At 42.6% G+C, this 21,882-nt stretch overlaps 1 protein-coding gene across 2 annotated transcripts in view; it reads left to right on the plus strand.

Annotated features, from left to right (window-relative positions):
* The window catches only part of LONRF2 (LON peptidase N-terminal domain and ring finger 2), a 34,154-nt gene extending 13,056 nt beyond the window's left edge, over positions 1-21,098 (plus strand). Inside the window, exons 2-12 of one of the 2 annotated variants that reach the window (XM_084526967.1) lie at positions 2,221-2,339; positions 5,752-5,874; positions 6,762-6,923; positions 7,392-7,617; positions 9,641-9,737; positions 10,091-10,205; positions 10,875-10,996; positions 11,821-11,979; positions 14,571-14,733; positions 16,704-16,853; positions 17,210-21,098. In XM_084526967.1, the coding sequence (XP_084383093.1) occupies positions 2,221-2,339; positions 5,752-5,874; positions 6,762-6,923; positions 7,392-7,617; positions 9,641-9,737; positions 10,091-10,205; positions 10,875-10,996; positions 11,821-11,979; positions 14,571-14,733; positions 16,704-16,853; positions 17,210-17,368 (1,595 nt within the window). In that variant the 3' untranslated portion in view covers positions 17,369-21,098. The remainder of the gene's footprint in view (positions 1-2,220; positions 2,340-5,751; positions 5,875-6,761; positions 6,924-7,391; positions 7,618-9,640; positions 9,738-10,090; positions 10,206-10,874; positions 10,997-11,820; positions 11,980-14,570; positions 14,734-16,703; positions 16,854-17,209) is intronic. The other variant, XR_014695312.1, reaches the window with a different exon arrangement.
* Positions 21,099-21,882: the final 784 nt, after the last annotated feature.

The raw sequence follows: 21,882 nt of genomic DNA on the forward strand, positions 1-21,882 counted from the left end.
GTGGGGTGAACTTGAATGAAGGAGGCTGGGCAGCGCTCCAGCTGCTGAGTCTCGTCTGGCTGCCTAGCCTCCCTCTAGAAAACCTGTTATGCTGTATTCTCATAAATCCTGTTCCTTGAGCGACGCTGGAAACTTGTTCCCCCCGTTCCCTTTCTCTTCTGCTCAGTTAGCTAAACATTCCTGGCCAGTTATTCATTAAAACGGGCCGCACCTTACGCTTTCTGATGGAGGCTTTGTCAGTGCAGGAACGAGCCCTGGTACACGTTGCTTTTTCTGGTCTGGCTTAGTGATTTTTTTTTTTGATATTTTCCCTTCGTGTTGTGGGAGCCTGTGAACTTTGCTTTCAGCAAGACTCGCAGCCTTTGCAACACCCATGTGCTCTGCAGTGGCTTTTTTTGTTTAAAACACAAACTTTGGCAATTGAGACAAGATCCCACGGAAGAACTGATGAAGCTGTTCTCCGAGTCTGCCGAATGCATGAAATGCTCTGAATTGTCCGCCGAAAAACATGAGGAAATGTCAGCACGGCTGAAATGTCAGCACTGCAGTAGCGAACAGAAGCAGGAAACTAGTTTGCCTGCCCAATAATCTCGCAAAGCTTCCTCTCCCTCTGTGGTGCCAAAAAATACCCCACCCAACGCTAGCTGATGGAGCCCTACCATCTACCCCCGGCAGTGCACTTGGCACAAATGCCACGCAGCAGATGCAGTGATGGAAATACAGGCGGGGTACGCATCTGGATTTAATACAATCAGAAGGCACAGACTATTAAATGATAACTAAATTGGATAATCGTGTATTTGAGCATCTATGGAGCGGCAGAAAGCAAAGAGCTGGCTTCTGAAGGTATTAGGCTAATTGTTTTCAATCTAATTCAATTTGCAGTCGTCTTCAGAATTATCCTCTAGAAGCGCGGATCGCTGCAGCAGTCTGCATGCGTAATATTAAAAGAAAAAGAAGCCAACAGCTGAGAAAACACGATGTGAACGAGCTTTTACAGATCTGTTTTAGCTGTAGTCTGCAGCCTTCACTGTCTGTGGGGCAGCACCAGCCCTGGTCTGTCACCCTGCAATTAGCAGACCTGGCATCACTCCCTGCGACAGCCAGAAAAGGCAGCAGTCCTTGCTGCTTGCTTGCTTTCTTTCTCATCCCGTGTCCTGGCGCTCGCATTTGTGTGGCTGCACAGTGAACCAGTTGAGGGGAAAGTGATCCTCTTAAACCTTTTTATTTATTTGTTTTCATTGCATTAGCTTTCAGTCAATTGATTCCTTGGTCTGGTTCACTGCGCAACCACGCGGACCTGGTTTGCTGCACGAGCGCTAGTGCAAGCTCCGGGGAAGAGAGGGGATTTTAGGGTGGTGGTGAGCTAACCCTTCTGGAGAGTCGCTTGAACCTCGTGAGCAGCGGCACTAGTACCAGTTACACGCTTACTCTATGTCTGTAGTCACTTCTGTGTGTGCCCAAGCTTCATGTGGACAATGTGAGGTGATGGCAAGGGGGCTGATGTGGTTTAATACCCTGTTGATGACCTTGATGAGCAGGCAGAGCATGCTGTCTGCAGGTTTGCATGAACAAGCTGAACGTGGATCAGCCTCAATTTCTCTGTACTTCTCTGAAACTTTATGCTGGAACTAGGTTTCCACCTTAAAATGTGTTATAGGGATCATAGGAAAGGACCTGAGACGCTTCTAATCTGTGCAAGCTGAAAAGAGTTCATGAATGTCTGATCACCAGGAGGTTTGCCCGCTGTAAAGATGGCAAGGTGAACTGGTGGCAGACATATGAAATGTGTTGGCTGCATTCATTTTTTTTAATGAATGGCTTCTGGGATTTGTTGTAGATAAAGTTCTGCTGTGGTGATTTCTACACATAGTTTTTTCTTTCCACCAAAACCACACTGGAGGGAGAAAAACGTGATGCTTTTTTTCCCCCCCTTGCTTAAACATCACATAAGCAAGGTGAGGGAGGGAGCAGGTGACATCTTATGTGCGATTATGAAATCTGTTCTGCTAGATAAAATGCAGAGGTTGCTCCAAGCTGAGAGGAATATATTTTAGGAAAGAATTACCTTTTTTCCATTCATTACAGGGGAGTATAAATGATTGTGCAGTTGTGCTTTTTAGGTTACTTTGGCTGAAATTAGGTTACTGCGTTTAACGCATGCTAGTGCTTCTTTTAACCTTCTTGTAACCTTTTTTTTTTTTTTTTTTTGTCTTGCAGCTCCTTGCAAGTGTTCACTGATAGCACAGCGAGCCGAACTCTGTACGTCAATGAAAAACTACCAGCAAGCTCTCCACGACGCGGACGTCCTCTGCCGAAACAAGCCCCACTGGCCTGCGGTACGGCGCTTGCATGCTGCAGAGAACAAGATGCTGGTTCTCAGGGCTTCCCTTCGTGGTGGGGTTGGCACTGCTGAGGTTGTTGGCGGAGCATCGTGGCCTTATCAGGGCTGGAAATGTACTGAAAGTGAAGCCCTTCATAGGACGAGTCGGTGGAAGGTCCTTAGCGTGGGGTTTCTGTGATGGGCAGCCAGTGACGTGAATTTGTTTGTACTGGTGCTCATTGATCTGTTTGAGCTTGTGCTGTGGCTTGGCAGCAGAAATCAGGTCCACAAGTCACCGCTGACAGGGAATCACCCATCCCTTTGGGGTGGTGTGCCCCGGGCTTTGCAAGCCGCCTGGCCACTGTGTTTTTTGGGGAGTATCCTAGATCATATTTCAGGATTTCTGTGCCTTTTTTTTCCCCTCATTAATAAGCATTCATACACCTGATTCCCACCTTTGTGTCATAGTGAACCTTAGTAGGGTGGGATTTTTTTTTCATACTGAATGAGGTGCTGCAAGGAGCAATGGTTGCAGACAGTGTGAAGCAAGTGTCAGAAGCGGTGTTGTGGGAGGAACGGAGGTGCCTGTAGTCACCGCCTGTCGCCTGAGGGTAGGCTGGGTGTCCAACAGCTCGCCCCACCCAGGCTGACGCCTCCAGTCCCTCACCCATCGCTGACAGAACTGCAGCACAGGTTTGGCCAGGTAAAGCCACTGGGCTTGGAGGGAGTGTGCCATGAGGAGGTAGGGAAGGATCGTAGGTGGGCCTTGGTTTCTCCTTGGCCTTACAAAGACCGAGAAGGTGTTGCATGAACCTCTTGGTGGCCAGCCTCAGCAGAGGAGCTGCAGCTAGCTCTCTGTTCGAGCTGGGTGGGATGCAGGGTGAGACAAGTGCCATACGAAGCATCTAGCTTCTGACAAGTTAGGCACTTGTCTTCCAAGGATATCTGTTTTGTCACCTATTAAAGCGTTTTCTATTTGAAGGCAGATCACAATCTTCCCCCCACCTCCAATTTTGCTCTTGAAAATTTGACGTTCTATCTCAGATCACTTCTCATCAAGTCAGGGATCCCATCTCAGGCAGTGCTGATGGAGTTTCTGTGTGGAGGGAGATGAATTAAGCACATGCAAATGTTTTCATGAAGCGTCTTGTCTGTTTGCCTCGAATCCATGGAAATTTGATATGTGTCAGTCGTAGGCGGATAAAGATTTCGTTAATCGCCTCTCCGAAGAATGCTAATCAAAAATGAAATTTGTCATCATGGCATACCAGCAGTACCACAGATACATTTTGCTTGCGTATGCATGTGTCAGAATTCCCACAGAAGCTTTGGTGATCCAGAATTAACATTCTCCGGGAATTCTGCTTTGTTTTGTATCTCGTGACTTTTCAACCATCCAGTGGCAGAAAGTAGCTCAAATGTGTTGTGTAGCAAAAAAATAAATTAAAAAAATCCACAATAAAATAAAAACCATTCTGAGAGCAGCTCCTGGGAGGTGAGCATTCACCACCAGAACGTTTTAGCTTATTGCTAACTCAAATTTAATGGCTCACTGAGTTCCTGAAGCTCTTGGGTCCATTGCAATAAGTAGGGCAATAGACCAGTTTGTTTCTTTTCAGTTAATGTGAAAGTCTTGGGCTCTGTGGGGGAGAAGTTTCCAGTTGTGCTTTGCAAGCGGGAGATAGAAACAGAAGCCCTTCCTGAGACTGCCTGATTTCCTGGCCAGATCTTGCCCTACAAATCTGGTGCTTCCCATGACAATGTGAAAATAGGAGAGGAAAGGTGGCAGTGGTAGCCTCGTAAGTGCAGAGGTCTATTGTTCCTCGGTGTAATTTCAGGTGTTGGATCTTGAGATATTTCTTCCACAGACAGCCCCGATTAGCCCTCATTTTGCAGCGTGGACAAGGAAATCCTTCTTGCAGCCCTAAAGACACCAAACTGCCTTGTAGCCTCTCTAGGGCAGTTCAGTAAACTCGTCTGAGATGTTGGGATTGTTAGGAGCTCCTCAGAAAGTTCTTACAGAGGCTGTACAAGTCTCAAAACAATCAGGGTCAGGCCTCTGCAGTAGCTCTCTTCTTACTGTGTTCCGAAAAAAATGCAGATCTGCAGATCGTGCCTCCAGCATGCTAACTGTATCCCAGTCCCCAGAAGCCAAAGGGCATTTCTTGGGAATCAGGTCAGGCTCCAAGTGCTCCTTTGACCCAGCCTCCTATTGGGAAATGTGCTTTCTGGTTGCTGGAATAAATAGGCTGCTGCTTTGCTGTGTTTTGGGAAACTCAGTCCTTGTCTTGAGAAGTTGCTGCATACTGAGACTGCTTGTTCAGTTCACCAAATGATGTATGGTAATTAGCCTGGCCTACAAAGTGCCTGCTACTTTCTTTTGCTACAAGCTTCGTTTGTATCTTCCTGACAGTGTAAAGGTAAAGATTGTAACGGGCCTCAGCTTGAAGGGCTGTACTGGAAGGGTGAAAGGAAGCGTACCTGCTGGGGGAGATTGTACGGTACTGGATCTTTTGGCATTAGGGTGAAGAACAAAAAAATACATCTGCTTATCTGACCAGTCCAAGAGACACAGCCTAAAGACAGTTGTGTAAATCACAACTGTCTGGGCTGGAGTTTGCAGAATATGCTTCTGTCTAGGAACCTGGACACAGATGTTTACATACATGTTTAGTTTCTCTCCGTCTTGAAGGAAATGATTTCCATAAGTCAGATTTGAACTGCAAATTGATATCCACAGGGAAAAATTCAGAGCTGAGACATTGCTCTCTCGCCAGTAACAAGCAAAGTAGGACTTGTCCCCAGGCTGACTATCATACCTGTTGGCCACACGTGTGTCACTCTATGACTTGAAGATGTAGGATGGACTAAAAGATTTCAGGTTAAGCACTGGCATGCTGCTCAAAGCTCATAATATTTTGGTGTTTTCCACACAAATAAAATAGAACAATTCTTTTTCCCCTGGCAAGACACCCAGAAAGGAGTGAGTGTCCTACACCTGAAATTGTTTTGCTCTGTCCAGTGCCATGGCCAGCCTGCAGCATGCCACTGCTTTTCTCATGTAGCTTTGTTACTGTTCAGAGTGCTCTGGTGTGTGGAAACCCTTCTCCAGGGTTTGGGAGCCCTGTAGGATATGTGCTAGTCTCAGTCCCTGGGGAGACAGACACGGCTCCTCGCTCTGCATCAGATGCTTTGCTGAGGAAAGGAGCGGTGTCTTTGCCTGGGGGCGACACAGCTGTGGGATCCTGGGGACACCTTCAGCAGAAGGGAATGGCTTTCCTTCAGTCACACGGATTGAAGAGATTGGTACCAGGATAACATCTGGTTCTTCATCGTCAGAATGGAGTGAATGGCCAAGTTTGTGTGTTGGTGTCTTGCTGCCACCTTGGAAATGATCTTGGGTTTGTATGTTGTCTTTGTGTGAACAGGGCCATTATGTGAAAGCAAAAGCTCTTTCTGGATTGGAAAGGACTGAGGAAGCATTGAAGGAATTTCTCTACTGCGTTGCCTTAAATCCTGAATGGAGCTCAATGAAGAAAGAAGCCCAAAAGGTATCAAATGTGCTTCTTGGCTATCACACTGCTCTGTGGTGGTGCCTCCATCACAGGGATTGTGTGTTTGAGGATTCTATTGCAAATTTCTAGGCTGGGCCACTCTTCTTTATAGATGATGCTCACAGTATTTCAGCAGGATTTGAGTACACCTGGATTTTGTAGGCTCAAAGCTCCTAATTTTAGTGCCCATCAGAAAACCTCTTCATGTGGGAAATGGCAGGGGGTTGAGCAGGGCAGCTCCTGTCCTGGTGGAAAGAAAAATAAATTATGGTCTCTGTAGGAGTTTGTATAACTCCCCATAAAGGGGACGCTGCTCGTTGACCCCAGTCAGGTTCTCTGTTACAGTTCATACAGGCAGCTTTTTCAAAAAAGAAATGGGGGTTCAACAAAGTGGTTGGTGGGGACCAGTGAGAGGGGGAGCAGGCTCTACGTAGCTTCTAGCTCAGGGTGAAAGCTGCTTGAGGGTAAAGCAGTGACGTGCTGGATACAGAGAATGAGGAGAACTCAGACACATCTGTATTAACCGAGTTTGATAGAAAAACATGGTCTGAAGGCTTCTGGAGGCAGGGGTCTGAGGGTCAGAGTGGAGAGGGACAGTAGCAGGGGCAGGACACGACTGGCTGCCACCCTAATTGCTCACGGGGAGCAGAGACCTTCAAGGAGGGAGGTGGACACAGAGTTCCTGGGGAGGAGAGGACCTTGGGATGTGTCTATGGTTGTGGTGGGGACTGCCACACGAGTTTCCTGTGGTCATCAGAGAATGCAAGATCTAGTTGTTGCAAGCCTCTTGATGTTCGGGAGCTCCAGAGCATGTTTACCTGTTTTTACACAACGTAAATTAATTATTTTTATTGTTCTTCTTTTTCTTCTCTCTAATTGACTAGATAATGTGTGAGATGTTTTTCCCAGCCTTTGAAAATGTGCATGATAGTCTAACAGCACCTTTCTCTAGTCGAACATCCCATACGAGGTTGAAACCTGCGTTTTTGAATAGCATAAACACGCAGTCAGCTGCTGAAGATAGCTCTATTGCTGGGTCCTCAAAGGTAAAGTAAAAAGTATTCAACCTGTAAATACCAAAAGTAACATAAGGATCTGTCTGGTCTGTGTGACGTTGTCGTTGTAGGCACTTATTTCATGGTAAGCCTGTTCTCTTTGGCTACTGTTGTACCTCTTGTTGGGACATAGTTCCTCAGAAAAAATAAAAGAATGCAACACTTCCTTCACAAAATAATGTGACACCTTCCCATGAAAAATCAATTCTGTTTTTTCTCCCTCTATGTCTTTTATGCACTTGGGATTTTAATATGATAGGAATACAGTTTGTAGAGATGGGAGCCATAGAGAAGTGTCCTCATTTAATGCAACTTGAGAGTGGCCTTGTTTGATATGGACCTTCGTCCCTTCCTATGCTCAGTAGAGTGACACTAATCTCTTACTGATGTATGTAACCCAATAATCATAAAACTAAGCATGTCTCATGCTGTATATAACTGTTCTTAATTCTTTTTTAGGATACTGTGTTCAGGTTAACAAAAAACCCGTCCCAAGAATCTGATGTATTTAGAAGCACTGATTCTCCCGTTGCTCATAACGTACTGGATCGCTATTTTGAAGACAACAAGAAGTCTTTGGGAGCTATTCTCTCCAGTTTACCTGGGGCTGGCTTAAAAAGAAAGCTGTCTGGTGATGTGAGGGATTTACAAAGCTTGGATGTCCCCAATAAGATCCCTAAAAAAGGTTTGTGCTGTGGCTTAGAAAGGGGATTTCTTTTGCATATGCTTAAAAATGATGAACTATTTTTTCCTCTCCATTTTGTAGGTGTAAATGAAACATTTCTTACATGAATTGGAATAATACTTTCTAGTATGTTCCTTTCTGCTCTAACAGTGTTTCTCAGCCATTCCTGTCTTTTTAGAACATGTAGAGTTTAAGATGTAAAAGGCACTGAAGTTCAAATACTGTTTACATTATTCCAGAGCAGTTTCAATTCATTCAGTGAACAATGCATTTTTCTTTCTCAAAAAGGGCATTTCTAACATGTAATCCACTAACAGTTTAGTCTTTGTGTTGCTGGCAGCATTTCAGTTTTCTAGGTCTCAGAGGTATAGGTGCATTTCATTGTCTTTCTATAGGCAGGAAAGATACAGTAAGCCTAGAAATTAATCTTTTAATTGGCATCAGAAAGAGTCACATGCAACTTTACATGAAATTTTCCGAGCAAACAAAGAAGCCCTTTGAAGGATAAGAAGCCCACCCAGTTTTCTGTCACTTGATAGCTGTGCTTACAGTTGGTATGCTTCTCAGGCTTCCAACAAAGACCTCTGAAGTGTTTTCAGTACTCTGGGAAAAAAAAAAAAAAAATCTGAAGGAAATATATTACTCTGAGCAGTGAAATAATTGGTTTAAAGGGGCTTTCAAAATTCCACCGCATTAGTGTGCGTTTTTTCCCCTTAGAAGAAATAAAAAAACATACCTCCTTGACCAAGATGCCTTGAAATATCTCAAGTCTTCAAATGCTGCTGTTTGCCTACCACCTCTGCAAATTACCAATTTACAGCCAGTTTCTGATCATGGTGGTGTGAAGGGAAAAATACGGTACTTCTCTGTGAACTGCAGACTCGGTAAATAGATTGTGAAACCTGACACTCCTCTATCTTCACAGCAAAGGCCAGAGATCGCATTTTACCCATGGCCATTAATTTCTGGTCTGTGCTAGATCCTGATGCTGTGCTACTATTTGCAGAGTGACACAGGTTCTTGCTGTTACTAAAGGCCAACGTGGAAGATGTAGGTTAAAGATAACGCTGTTTTCCTTTGTAGGCCACGCTAGTGCCCTCTCCCCTGTCCTGTCTGTGCTCGAGATAAACCAGATGCTGAGCATAAGTTATCCTTTAACAAAACATCCCAGTGTTTTAACTTAACACAAAAAGCTGAGCATTTTTTTTCCGCAGTCAAGAGTTTCCTTAATAAAAAGGACACGGAGGTAGTATTTGCAGCTCTGTTGCAACTCTTGCTAAGCAACAAAGATGTGGGCTGTAAAAAGTTGCAGAAACTGCTTGTATTCATGTCATCAGAAACCTAAGCTGAAGCTGATACCTCTTGAGCTTAAATACTGCTGTGGAGTTTGAGGCCTGTGTACATCAGGTGTGTTAACTGCAGCGATACACACCAACTTCAAGAAACAGGACGGGCAGAATTTTTTGTGTTTTCTGTTTGCCAGTGCTGCATTAGCTCAGGTAACTCCAGTAGTCCTTAAATTTGAAGCTGTCTGAAATGTGGGATTTCCGCAGCAGGGTAGTCCAGCAGAGTGTAAGCCTCTTTATACTGGTAAGAAAAATTACCCCTGCTGAGACATCTATAATAAACACTGATGAAATAGTTTAACTGTGTGTAAACAAATTAAATTCTGGACTTAACATGCTTAAAAACATCTGGCCAGGCTGATGTGGGAGTGGTGGTGGTGGTGGTGGGAAAGCAATAGCAGAATATTTTAAAAACTAGACTTTGAAAAAACAACCATTTTTGGAGAAGCAAATCATGGGTATTCAGCTCTAAAATGCTTTCTCTGGCCATAGACATCATCCTCTGCTCTCCAAAAAAATTTCCTGCCAGAAAGTCTAAAACCTAAATGGAAAATATGTTTTCTTTTTGGAAGCTTTGTTTCAAATAAAGAGAGAAATTAGTTTATGGAAAAACAACTTAGTATTTGAAGTTGCAGTAATACTGAAATATTCGCTGTAATTATCATCTTAACTTCTAGATGCAGAGGTTTTACCGGAAAACACTGTCATCGCTTCAAGCGAGATACCAACGACTCTTGTTGATGCGTCGGACTTTGAGTGTTCCCTCTGCATGAGGTATGGCTATGCTGACCTGTGATTAAGACCTGAAAGCCTTTCTAGCTTCTGAAAAATGTTTTCACAGTGTCAGTCAGAAGGGAAACCAGCCAAAGAATACCTAAATCATTGCTTCATAAATCAAACTTGCATCTGATGAATTGTTACAGACGCAATCTTCATTAGGCACCAACTTTGTTTACCTCTTCTAAAAATGAAAACCTCTTTATGTCATTGGAGAAAAATGTCACCTATGATTTATACAAAAGCAGGAAAGGATGAGATGGCGAGGTCTAGTCACTCGTTTCCACAGTTCGGAATCTGTATTGTTTATGTTGGCAGCTTAGATTTTTGTTCCATGTTTTCGTGTGCAGGTTGTTCTATGAACCTGTTACCACTCCCTGTGGACACACCTTTTGCCTCAAATGCCTTGAGCGTTGCCTTGACCATAATCCACATTGCCCACTCTGCAAAGAAAAGCTGTCAGAAGTAAGTACGTCCTTGCCCCACTTAAGGAAGGAAGTACAATACCGTGTTCTTCAGAAAGTATGCATGTGGGGGTTTTCTGTGCCCTACTTACAGAAGAGTGCAGTAGTACCCACAGCACCAAGCTGTGCACGGACCTCATTTGCTCCAGGATATATTTCGTTGTTCCTGTTGGGGGTAAAAAAGTGGGATTTGCTGGTGCTTAAGGAAACAGAGACACCCTGCATTGCCTCAGGCTGTTGCCTGAGGAATTCCAGCTGTAGCCTTGCTCCTACCAGCTCTCCAGTCTGTATCTCTGCTAACAGTTGAACCCTCCTTGGTCAAAACTTGTGCTCCAGTAGACATGTGTCTCGTAATGTCTTGGGTAGCAGTAGCCTGGCAGATTTGTGTAAAAGGAATATATGCATCTTCTGATGAAGTAAGGAAGAACTGCCTTCTCTTGGTAGTGGTACAAATTCTGCCAAAAGCAGGGCATGGGGGTAAAATTAATGGGTGCTAGGGTGAGCCATGTACCCAAAACTGGAAGTTCTGATGCCCAAAAGCTGGATATGTGGAATAGCCTGTACAATCAAGAGCTAATGTGCTGTTTCCCCTTAGGAAAGGGGGTGAGTTGGGTGGAAGAGATGTTACCTGACTTCTTGTAATCAGACTTAAGAGTTGACTTTTTTGCAGTTTCTGGCGAGCAGAACTTACAAAAAGACCGTCCTTACAGAAGAACTGATAGTCCGTTACTTGCCAGAGGAATTATCTGAAAGGAAGAAAGTTTATGAGGAAGAAATGAAGGAATTATCAAAGTAGGCTCTCTTACTGCTGATTGCTGTTATGAAAATGTGTTTTTATCTAAATTGCTGAGGAAACTTTTTGTTTGCTTATTACAGTGCACAAGATTAATGAATTTGTAAAAACGAACCTGCCACATTTCTTACTTTTGACATGGTTGTTGCAGATAAACAGAACTAACAAGCTTGCATGGTAGAGAGGCACAACATCATTCTTAAAATAAAGATAATTGCTTTATTTCTCTGAATCATTATAATATCAGCTTTGCAAGTTATAATGGGGCTTGGCTGGCAGTAGAAGCCTAATTATAAATATGTTACGCTTCAGGTCAGGAGAAGTTCAAAGATTCATAGCTATGTCAGTGACGTGCAGTGTCTTACCCTACAACTCAACTAAAAACAAAAACAAAACATGCAATTAAGCCTTAAAAAAATAATATGGGGATTAGCAGCCTTCAGACTTAAAGGGCTTTACTGAGCTTTGGAATTCTCCAGTACCTTGCTTTGAATGTGATTAGTTCTTAGATACTGTATTACTATACATGGTCACGACCAAAAATCTTTAAATGTGTTCTTTGAGCTAATGCATCTGTGTGTGCACTTTTGGGAAACTGGTTATTATTTCCTGACTTCTCCTCTATAAAAGTAGATTAGATGGATTGTTTCCTTAATGCATCAACAGAAAGTTTGTTTGGTGAACATGACAAACCACAACCAGATACGCGTTTTCAAAGAATAAGTCTAAGGAAACCACCGGAACCAGTGTTGTATTAAGGCTTTATGCTGTATATAGCTGTGCCCAGGAGAAAATTGAACTTTTAAAAACGATTATCTTACAGTTTGAATAAAGATGTTCCCATCTTCGTATGCACCATGGCCTTCCCTACCATCCCTTGCCCACTTCATGTCTTTGAACCTCGTTATCGCCTAATGATAAGAAGATGCATGGAGACTGGTACCAAACAGTTTGGCATGTGCTTAGCTGACGAATTAAAAGGGTAAGGAGAAGAGCTAGAATGTCCTTTGTTGCAGTGTTGTCACGCTGATGGGGTACTGCAGCACAGTATACTTGTCTCCCTGTAGTTCCTTCCAGTCCTGTACGAACCAATACAGACGTTGGTGGCTTTTTAGCTTAGCATATCAAACATTCTTTTGGACACAAAAATGTGATTTTTTTTATTGCTCCCCTGTTGCATGGATAGCAAGAATACGACTCATCCTGCTACTACGGGCTCCAAAAATAGCACTGAATTGTGTATGTGTTTGGAAAGCTTTCTAGCCTGTCTGTTTTAGTGAAAGCTGAGTCTGGATGAGGTTGCTCCTCTGTCTGCTCAGTGAAAAACAAACAAACAACACCAAACAAATCCAAGCCTTGCACAGCTTTCCTGCATAGGCAGAATCATTTGAATGAGACAAAGTATACCCTTGGCTGAGAAGCCTTTTTTGCTGCTGAACATTGCCTTTCGATGTTTGTCTTTACTGCTGTGTTGCAATGTGTAAACTCTGCAGTGAGTGGGTTACGTTGTCTTTCTATATGATCCTACCTTTAATTCATTTTTTGGTGAATTCTGTTACTGGTATGTTTCCAGCTCCTTATGTAGAGGCTAAATACTAATCATTAGGTAAAAGTCTAGAGGAAAACCTTCAGTTTTTAAGCCCTTTATAGGTAATAGGTTTTTTGGGGGGGAAGAGGATAAGCTGGAAAAAAAATAAGGTGGTCTTAAGAGAGATTTGTTTTACAGGATAAGAGTAGGTAGTTCTTGACTTCAAGAGAGTAATGCAGAACTGCCAGTGTGGGAACCCTTAAAAACACATTAAGTGTCCTCAGGAGCAGCATTTTAGTAGGTGATCAAGGCAGGAGCAGAGGGAAGGGCAGTCATATCCAGGTTTGGCAGCCTTTCCTTGTCAAGTTTGTTGGCTTCTTTTATCTTTTCTCCTCCTGGATCAGAGCATGAAGGTGGCAGTAAGAACACAGGAGATGCTTCAGCTTTCAGCTGAATACAAGCAAATACTTGTGAGGAAAAAAAAAATGACCCTACGACATCAGTGATGTCAGATTTACTTGGAGTCAGGTCTAATGCAGAGGGCCGAGGCATTACAATCCTAAAAACATGCAAACATATCTATTCGGTAGTGCCACAAAGGGTGTTTTAAAAGGCAACCGGTATGGTTGGATATGCTTAGTATGCCCTGTCTGTTTTGAGCTATTGGAATAATTAAACACTTTAAGCACGGTAACTTTCAGTTAAATCAAAAACACTGAAGCTCGGGAAGCCTTCATCTATAGTCACCTGGCAGGCTGTTGTAGCTTCTTACACAAGTAAAGAAATTATTTTGTTTATTCAAAATTGCGAAATCAGATGGGAATAAAAAAGTAGAGAAACTTGTTTTGCCTCATCTGCTAAGACACGGGTATGGAAGGCTGAGATTTGTGCCTCCCTTGAAAGACAGGGTAACAGGGCATGTTCAGTTCATTACCTTCCTCTGTTTTTTAGCCCATTTAGTCCATAGAGCTGTTTTAAATAGTGCTTAGGCTGATTTTGCTGTAATAAATTCACTTCTTGTAATCTCAGCAGTCAAGTACATGGGGCTTAGTGGTGTGCAGCTGTACTCCTCTTGTTTGCATAGTGCAGTGGCCAGGAGAGAGGGGTTGTTCACAGCAGTCAGCTTTTTTCCTCCCCAAACCATGAGTTCTAGCAGAGTAGAAGCAGGAGTCCTTTCCCAGAAACGTCACTTCTCCTCATTGCTCCAGAGTCACAAATGGCCAAGCCCTGATATAACAAGCATTTCCCTGATGAAACATGTATTGGACCCCGTAGGGATTTGTTATCTTGAGATCAGGCTAGATACGGTGCGTTCTCCTGGTTAGCAGTAAGCTGAGGTATGAGGCTGCAAATGCTGGCAGATCAGCTGTCACGGTGACGAATGGCTGTGGGATCAGCTTCTTTAATGAAATAACTAAAGCATGGGCGCAGAGTAGGTAAAAGCCTGATAAATTAAGTGAAAGAAACATGCAACAGGTTTTTGAGGATGCAGTGGAAGCCTGTGCTGTCTAAATCTAACAGATACAATTGTGCTTTCATAAAGAGGGTGGGTTTTTTATTTTGTTGTTAACTTAAAGGATACAAGTGCAAGGAAGAGTCTTGCTGTGTAGAAACCTTTTCCTTCTAAAGCCTGTAATCCTCTGCTTACACCTCAGAGTAGGGGGATTGCCCTCCCAGCCCTGCATTTGTTTCTCAGTTTCTTGACTTCCTTATGGTATCTTTACCCATCTTGTTTTCTCTGCAAAGCAGGTAAATTTGCCCCTAGCAGCTGGCAACTCACAGCATGAAACATGCTTCATTTAGTTTTCCTGTCCCTTCTCTACCTCCCCTAAATACTTAGGCTCTGAAGGTGCTGCTGCCCCGGACCTCTGAGGGAAGGCAGAAAGGGTGGGGGTTGTGTGGCTGATGTGCATAAGCAGAAATGTGTTGTCACCTAGGCAAGGACCTCTTTCAAATAAAAAGTGGTGCATTAGGCCCAGTATTTGTCCTGATGTGTATAACCGCTTGTTGATGACTTCCACTTTTATGCCCTTCTGTCATTTCAGATTTGCAGATCATGGCTGTATATTAGAGATCAGGGACGTAAAGTTTTTTCCTGATGGGCGCTCAGTTGTTGATACAGTTGGTGTCCGTCGTTTTAGGGTCTTAAGCCATGGCCAGCGAGATGGATATAACACAGCAAACATCGAATATCTTGAAGATAAAAAGGTGATCTATGGTGCAAAGTTATTCATACCCATGTATTGCTGGATTCACTTAAATAGCCTTTTCTTGTTGCATTTCAAGTTAGCTGTGCATTATTTTAAAACCAGTATCATTATAAACACTGTAGCTCTATTTTGACAACCGTGGAACAAACTTAGCCTGTCTCTTACACACTTCCCTTTCTTCCTTTCTATCCTTATAATTATCTCTGCTTGAAGTGTTGCATTGCCTTCGTGAATCTCTAAGTAGCTTCTGATACCCGGGTGCTGAGATCTGTCATGATGTGTAGGTGACATCAGAGTCATGTTTTAAAATCGACAGGGGCTCGTCACCCTTCTAAGAACACATGCCTCTGTTAGTGGAGAAATGGCTTTTTCTCTTCTTCCCCTGAGCACAGGATATCTGTTTCTAGCTTTGGCAGACTTTCTGTGACTTTCCCAGCTCTGGTTTGCAGAACACCACCTCAAGCCAAGTGTGGGAGACAGTTCTTGAAACGAGCTCTTAGTGACATACGGTTGCTGTGCCTGTGCAAGCATCCGTCAAAGCTGGCTGAGAGCAGAGAAGTGCAGGGAGGGGAGTAGTTTTTAAAAACAAGTCCTCTTACGACACCTGTATCAAGTGAGGTGCTTGTGATGGGTGTTGGCCAAAGTATGAATTTTTGGCCTTGCTTAATTATAGCTTCCTGGATCATCTTCAGAGCACATCTGCAAAGCCTTGATATCTCTTAACGCTGAGTTTAGTAGTGATCTTGTGCCAACTGATGAAATCAATTCTGGTGTGGAAGAGCTACGAAGCTCTTCAGCACGCTTTCGTAGTTGAAGTGCAAGTCTAAAATCCTGGTAGGGCTCTTCCAGCCTGTACAGGATGATGCAGTTGTTTGCCAGGGCAGGAGATCATGGAGGTGCCTCCCCCCATAGAAGGTCAAAGCATGTAATTTATTCACACCGATGGCTCTGCTGTGTGTATAGATCCCCAGAGAAGGGTGGTGGAACATAGGTGTAAAGGCATTGTTTTGTAGATGGTGCCAGAGACCCACCTCTTTATAATTAGTGAGATTTACCTCGTCTCACTTGAGAGGCTGATGTCTGAGTTCAGCACCCTATGTTCCTGTTACATTTGGTGAGAAGTCTCAGTCCAAAGCTGCCTATTTACTTGCTCTGTGGTAGATACCTACCGTAAGATTAGCTTAATTGCCCTGTAGAACTGTTTCTCCTTGCCTGAGAAGGGCATCCACAGCAGATAGCTCAGAGTAGCAGAGATGAATCACACCGTTAGTGAGTACAGATCTAAAAGAAAAAAACAAATAGCAGTGTTGTTTTTTTTGCTGATGCTTTTTTTCTTTTTACCTAATGGCTAATAGTCGGACCTGTACAACTAAAGCACTCCTTGCCTCAACAAGGGTCTTTTTTTTTTTTTTTTTTTATGGCCATTTCTGTACTGGGAAATCATCTGCTTTCCCTGCTTCCTGCCTGCTCACGTGTCTGCCCTCCTCCACCTTCTCCTTAGCTGTTCTACCATGACCTTAACGCTTCTAGAAAGCATTGCAGATTTCTAAATGCTGTAAAATCCCTGTCCTTTTGCTAGCTGGCAGTAGAAATTCTTTCATTTTACCAGACAATGTAACAATGTTCAGAGGTCCTTTTGTGACTGGGACTTGAGGTTATGGGTTTGAGATGATTAATATGATGACCCAGGATTAGAGGGCAGATTGTTCTGTAGTGCCAATGTTTAGCAGGGTTATTAATGAGGCAGTAACTTCTCCAAGAAATGTCATTTCAGAACATGTAGGGGAGGGTAAAAAAGACTTCACCATCACAGGTTTGAAATACGAGACTTGGGTACAGTTTGCTCAGATAAGGACATTTGAACTGCTGTAGTCACTACATTATTGTGCTTCACTTGCTTCTGGGAAAGCGTATGAACTCCGTAGTATCACATCTGTTTTGTTCCATCTCCCTTCTCTCAACGATAAGGTTGAAGGACCAGAATATGAAGAACTTGTCCGCCTTCATGATTCAGTTTATGATCAAGCTGTTGCCTGGTTTACTTCTCTTAAAGACAATATGAAAGCGCAAATTCTCAATCATTTTGGGTCCATGCCAGGAAAAGAACCAGAGCCGCAGGTAATAAATCCTTACGTATTCATTCTTATTCTATATATAGAGTTTTTACACCAAGGTACTTTCTGACAGAGATTTTTGCTGTATTTTCGTATGTTCTAAACTCTTATTTACCCAATTTTGTTCTCTTAGCATTAAGTATGAAAAACAATTATTATATGTCAATGTAAGTTGATATATTAAAAAGATCAGCCTTAAAGGAGGAAATAGATAAGGAGAGCACCTGAAATTAAGTGCTTAGTTTCTGGTTTTTGTTTTTACAATGACTTTGAACAAATAAGAGGTGGGAAGGAGGGTGGTGGCCTTCGTCAGGCAGTGTTGCTGAACGCATGATTGAATGTCTTTCCCTTCTTTTACAGAGCAACCCCAGTGGTCCTGCCTGGTACTGGTGGCTCTTGGCAGTGCTGCCTCTGGAGAACAGAGCTCAGCTGGCGATACTGGCTATGACTTCCCTTAAAGATCGCCTTATCGCCATCAGACGCGTGTTGATATTTGTGACTCGCAAAAGACCCAGATAACGTGGACTTCAGTTGTGAGTGGGCACTGAAAGCATCTCATGACAGGTTGTATGGGGTGGGGGGGACAAAAGGGGAGGGGTTGTTTTTGGTTTTTCAAAGGTTCTTTCAAAAAATGAACAGCCCTTTCTGACTGTGTCCGGCATCCATCAGTTGCATGGGTTTGTTATCCTGGGTATTCACCAAACCTTGCACTCTCTCCTGTTGTCCTGGTGAAATCTGAGCCTCTACAAAGCTGTGCTACAGTTAGAATGTAGATGATAGATGTGGATAATTGCTTCAAAGTACTATGGTAGAGTTAATATTTCTAGCCTGTAAGAGAGTTAATTACTAGAGTAGCACCATCGGCCTACGTGTGCTTTGGATTTCCACTTAGTAGGAAAAGGAAGCTCGACAGTGGATTGAAGAGGTGTTTCCTAGACGTCCCTGAAGGTAGTGAACAGAAGAGGAGCTGTGCTTCCCGGCGGAAGTATGCATGAGGACTATAACGAGCAGTGTGCTCTGTTAGTGAACTGGTAGGCAGTCTGTCATACACCCACATCTCTCTTTGTCAGGAAATAGCAGTCTGTGAGGAAAAAAAACCTAAGCCGTTTGTGGTCAAGGCATCTGAGGATGTTTATCTGAAAGAATAATAGCTACTGAATAAGTACACTATTCGGTAGCCTTAGGTAATCCCTTGTGTTGTGATTTATGTGTTGTAGCGGATTTAGTATGTACAAATGTCTGGAAAGGTGTACTTTGGTTTATTTGAAAAAAAAATCAAAGTAATCCTAGCTGGTCTTATCACTAAATTCAAATCAAACCGGCTCCCTAAAGTATGGTGAACGCTGCTGTGAAATAATGATTTCACTCCAAGTACTAGGAAGGCAGACTGCAGTTTTCTTCAAATGTGTTCTGCAAGTGGGACTGACGAGGATAAAACACAATCTCCCATTTGCCTGCGGTGTCATGCCAACCTCACGTTACGTTGGAATGATCTCTGTTGAACGTGTTTCAAACCAAAAGTATTGTAGTTTAGCACCAGTTGCTGTATGTGATGGAAATCAGTACACAATAACACCGTGAAAGGAGGCGCAAACCGAACACTATCAAGGCAAGTTTCAATGCAAGCTCAAGTCAGGTGTTAACCTTCATTTGTGTTCTTGATTTTTATATAGTGTTTTGTTAATATCTAATTTTCATAGCTATGGAATTGATTGCTTGTCAGTCAAATGATCAACGTTTGCTCAATTGCCAATGAAATAACTAACAGTGTTACCAATTCAATTGGCATCGTTTCCTATAAGTAGAATTGTTACTACCAACAGGAAAGAAGTTGACTTGAATCTCAATGTGCTGCAAGTGTAGCAAGACCAATATAAAGACTTGTTCATGTGCAGAAGTCTGGTAAGATGAAATGGCTGTTTACCTAAATGGTCAAAGTGCCTGGTTTCTTTTTTTAGTTCTTTTGTCCTTATTTGTCAATGAAGATGTATTTAAACTTTTTTTTTTCAATTTGCACATGAGTTCTGGAAGAAGACTGCATTCAACTGCAGTAATTAAGTAATTACCTGTTCTCTTTGGGTATTGTAGTTATAACCTGTGTGGTCTGGGAAACAAAAATACAGAGTTTTTTTCCTTTCAGCAAGTGGCTACCACAAATGGTTTCTGTAACATACCCTGAATGTACTGTAACTGCCTCTACCTTGAACACGCCTTTTCTATTTAAATAATTTGTAAGTATATTCTCTGAATTGTGAAGTGCATAACTTACAACCAATGATGTAATAACCTCTACAGTAGCCTTCTGCAAGTTCTGCTACCATCACCAAAATACTAAAACTCAAGTTGAGTGCATTTCCTCCAGGATTTGAAGATGCTGAAGAGAAAGGGTTGAAATACAAAGCAATTTTGAGAGAATTGCTCTGTGTACGGGGGAGGAAATGTCAGGATTCAGTAGGTCTTCAGCCCACTGTCAGTTCAGCTACCGAAGGGTGATTTTACAAACTAATTCTCAGACCAGAAGATGGACTGTCTGATCTTGCAATCCTTTCTGTTCAACTTCCTGTTCTTCCCATCCCTTTCCATGCTGCGTATTTCTTCTAGATTCACTCATCTCGTTCCTTCATGTGTGTGGCCTAGTTTTGAGTGTTAATAGTTTGGCTGCAAGGGACACTGATGGTATTTGTATATTGCTGGTCCCTGATCTTACATGTGCTTAATTTTGCTTTTAGGAGTGCGTTTAAGAAAAAAAAAAAAATCAAGGTGCTAGTTAGTGTCTTCTTGGCTTTGCCTCAGTAACTAATGTGAATATTCTTCTTTGCGAAAGTGGTTTTTCAAGATACCTACTGTTGAGGTACTTCTGAGAGGAAACCCTACAGAACAAAAGAGGTTGTTTACTGCTGTTCTGTAACGTGTAAAGACATTTTACATGAAAAGTGACATTACTGTGTTCATGAAGGCGTGCATAATTAATGAAGTGATAGTTATCGGTGAGAAAGCTGAACTGTAGAGGGATTTTTTTTTAGTCGAGGTTTAAAGCGGTTTTTGAGTATGTCAGTGGCTGATGTTTTGGATAACTGATACAACTTTGGAATTGTCTGTGTGTGGATGCAGATAATCATATTAGCAGCCCAAAGCTGACATTTCTTCCAAAACATTGAATGCTGATCAAATAGCAAAGCTTTAAGAAAACAAACAAACAAAAAAAATCACCACTACCCTGTGGTACTCGCTTTCTAAGGGAGAGTATCCGTTTCTTTGTTACCAAATTATCTCTGCCATATAGTCTCTACAGCATCCAGTAGTACCTCACTGGACCAGCTAGCTATCTCGTTCCTCTCTTGGCAGGGGGAAGTGTCCGCGTCACGGCCGTTCTGCGCTTTTGTGTAACTTGTCACCAGGGTACATGTGGAAGCACGGAGCTGAGCTCCTGGAAGAGATAGACAGGATTTGTTGCCTTTCTAGCTCATTACACTTTTCTTGCTTGCTGTCCAAGCAAGGATGCTGGGGTATATGATGAGTCTTTTCACTGTGGTGAATGTGGCCCTTCTTTATACATCATAAAGAGGCCAACAACAAAAAAAAATCCCTCTACCTCTACACCTGTTGTTCACCTGTAAAGCTTCAAGCTACAAAATTATATATATTTTAACCTTTTTTTGTCTTTCAGAAGCATACTAATTGTTTGCCACTGAGGCCTTTTATCTACTGTATTTTAATATGTTCATTTGATAGTCATCGAGATCTCTTTGTACTTCTAACCTGTAGATCTTGTCATGTTTCTTACTGCTCCTTTTTCCTTGTTCTCCAGTCCACTTTTAAATTGATAAATAGAAAGCTGTACACTCTCTATTCCAATTACATTTTACACTAGTGGAACTGGTATTTTGGTAGCGCCTTAATTTTGCAGTTGTGAAATGATTGTATCAACTCTTATCTGGGGCTTCTGACCAGATTTAAATGAGTATGTTTAATGTAGATAAACTTGAAACCATTTTTTTACTGTTTTAAAGCTAGTTATGAAATGGAGTGTGTACATATGTATAAATATAAATTATTAATCTGCACCTTTTTGTATCTAGTAAATACCGGAGGAGTTCATGTTCTAACCACATTTGGCACTTCTTGTTGCATAAGCAAAGCCAAAACTTTTTTTAAAAATTGCAATGTTCATTTCATGTATATTTGCAATATTCATGGGAAATGTATTTAATTTATGTGATATTTGGAATAAAACAGATTGAATTTATAAGCCTGTGAGTTTATGGGAAAGCTTGTTCGCTGCCTTTCTGAAGGGAGAAACTTGGCTTCTTGTTTTGTAGCTGCTCAGATGAGAAATGGGTATTCTTTAGCCCCAAGTCAGAGAACCACAGGGTCATAGAATGGCTTGTGTTGGAAGGGACCTTAAAGATCATCTAGTTCCAGCACCCCTGCCATGGGCAGCCACCCGCTAGGTATGTATGAAATGTACCATGTCTGGTCCCATGGAATAAATCCTAAAAAATACAGTTATAATTAAGGATGCAAAACGCTCTACTGACAAAATCCAGTGGAAGAAAATGGCTCTATGGCACTGCAGGGCTTAGGTGAGGTTCCACCACAGGTCAGTAGGTGTGGCTGGGTGCACCCAGTAAAGGACTCTGGCGTGTGGGCTCGGCTCCTTGGGCAGCAGCACCAGAGTGCAGTTGTGAGAAAGCAAAGCAAGTTTCTGGAAAGTGTGTCCCAATTTGAGATCAGTGGAAGTAAAATCACGGCATAAAGATTGTAAATCTTACTAGGATTTTTATTTCGTCCTGCATGTCCTTAGCTAGATGATGTAGAAAGGTACAGTATCAAGTTATGCCCATTTCCATGAGCCTTAGAGTGATGCCCTTCCTGGGGCATGTAAACCTAAGTGGTGTGTTACCCTGTTTGCATTTTTTTCTGCTTCATCAAAGCAGAAACCCAAAATAACTACTTGGTTCTGTCCAGCAGCACTTAGGTTTGGAAAGCTGAGTACTTGCTGGAAGCTGTTTACTATTCAGCCATAGAATTAA

This window comes from Aythya ferina, assembly GCF_964211825.1.
Source record: "Aythya ferina genome assembly, chromosome: 1".
NCBI classification, from domain to species: Eukaryota; Metazoa; Chordata; class Aves; order Anseriformes; family Anatidae; genus Aythya; species Aythya ferina.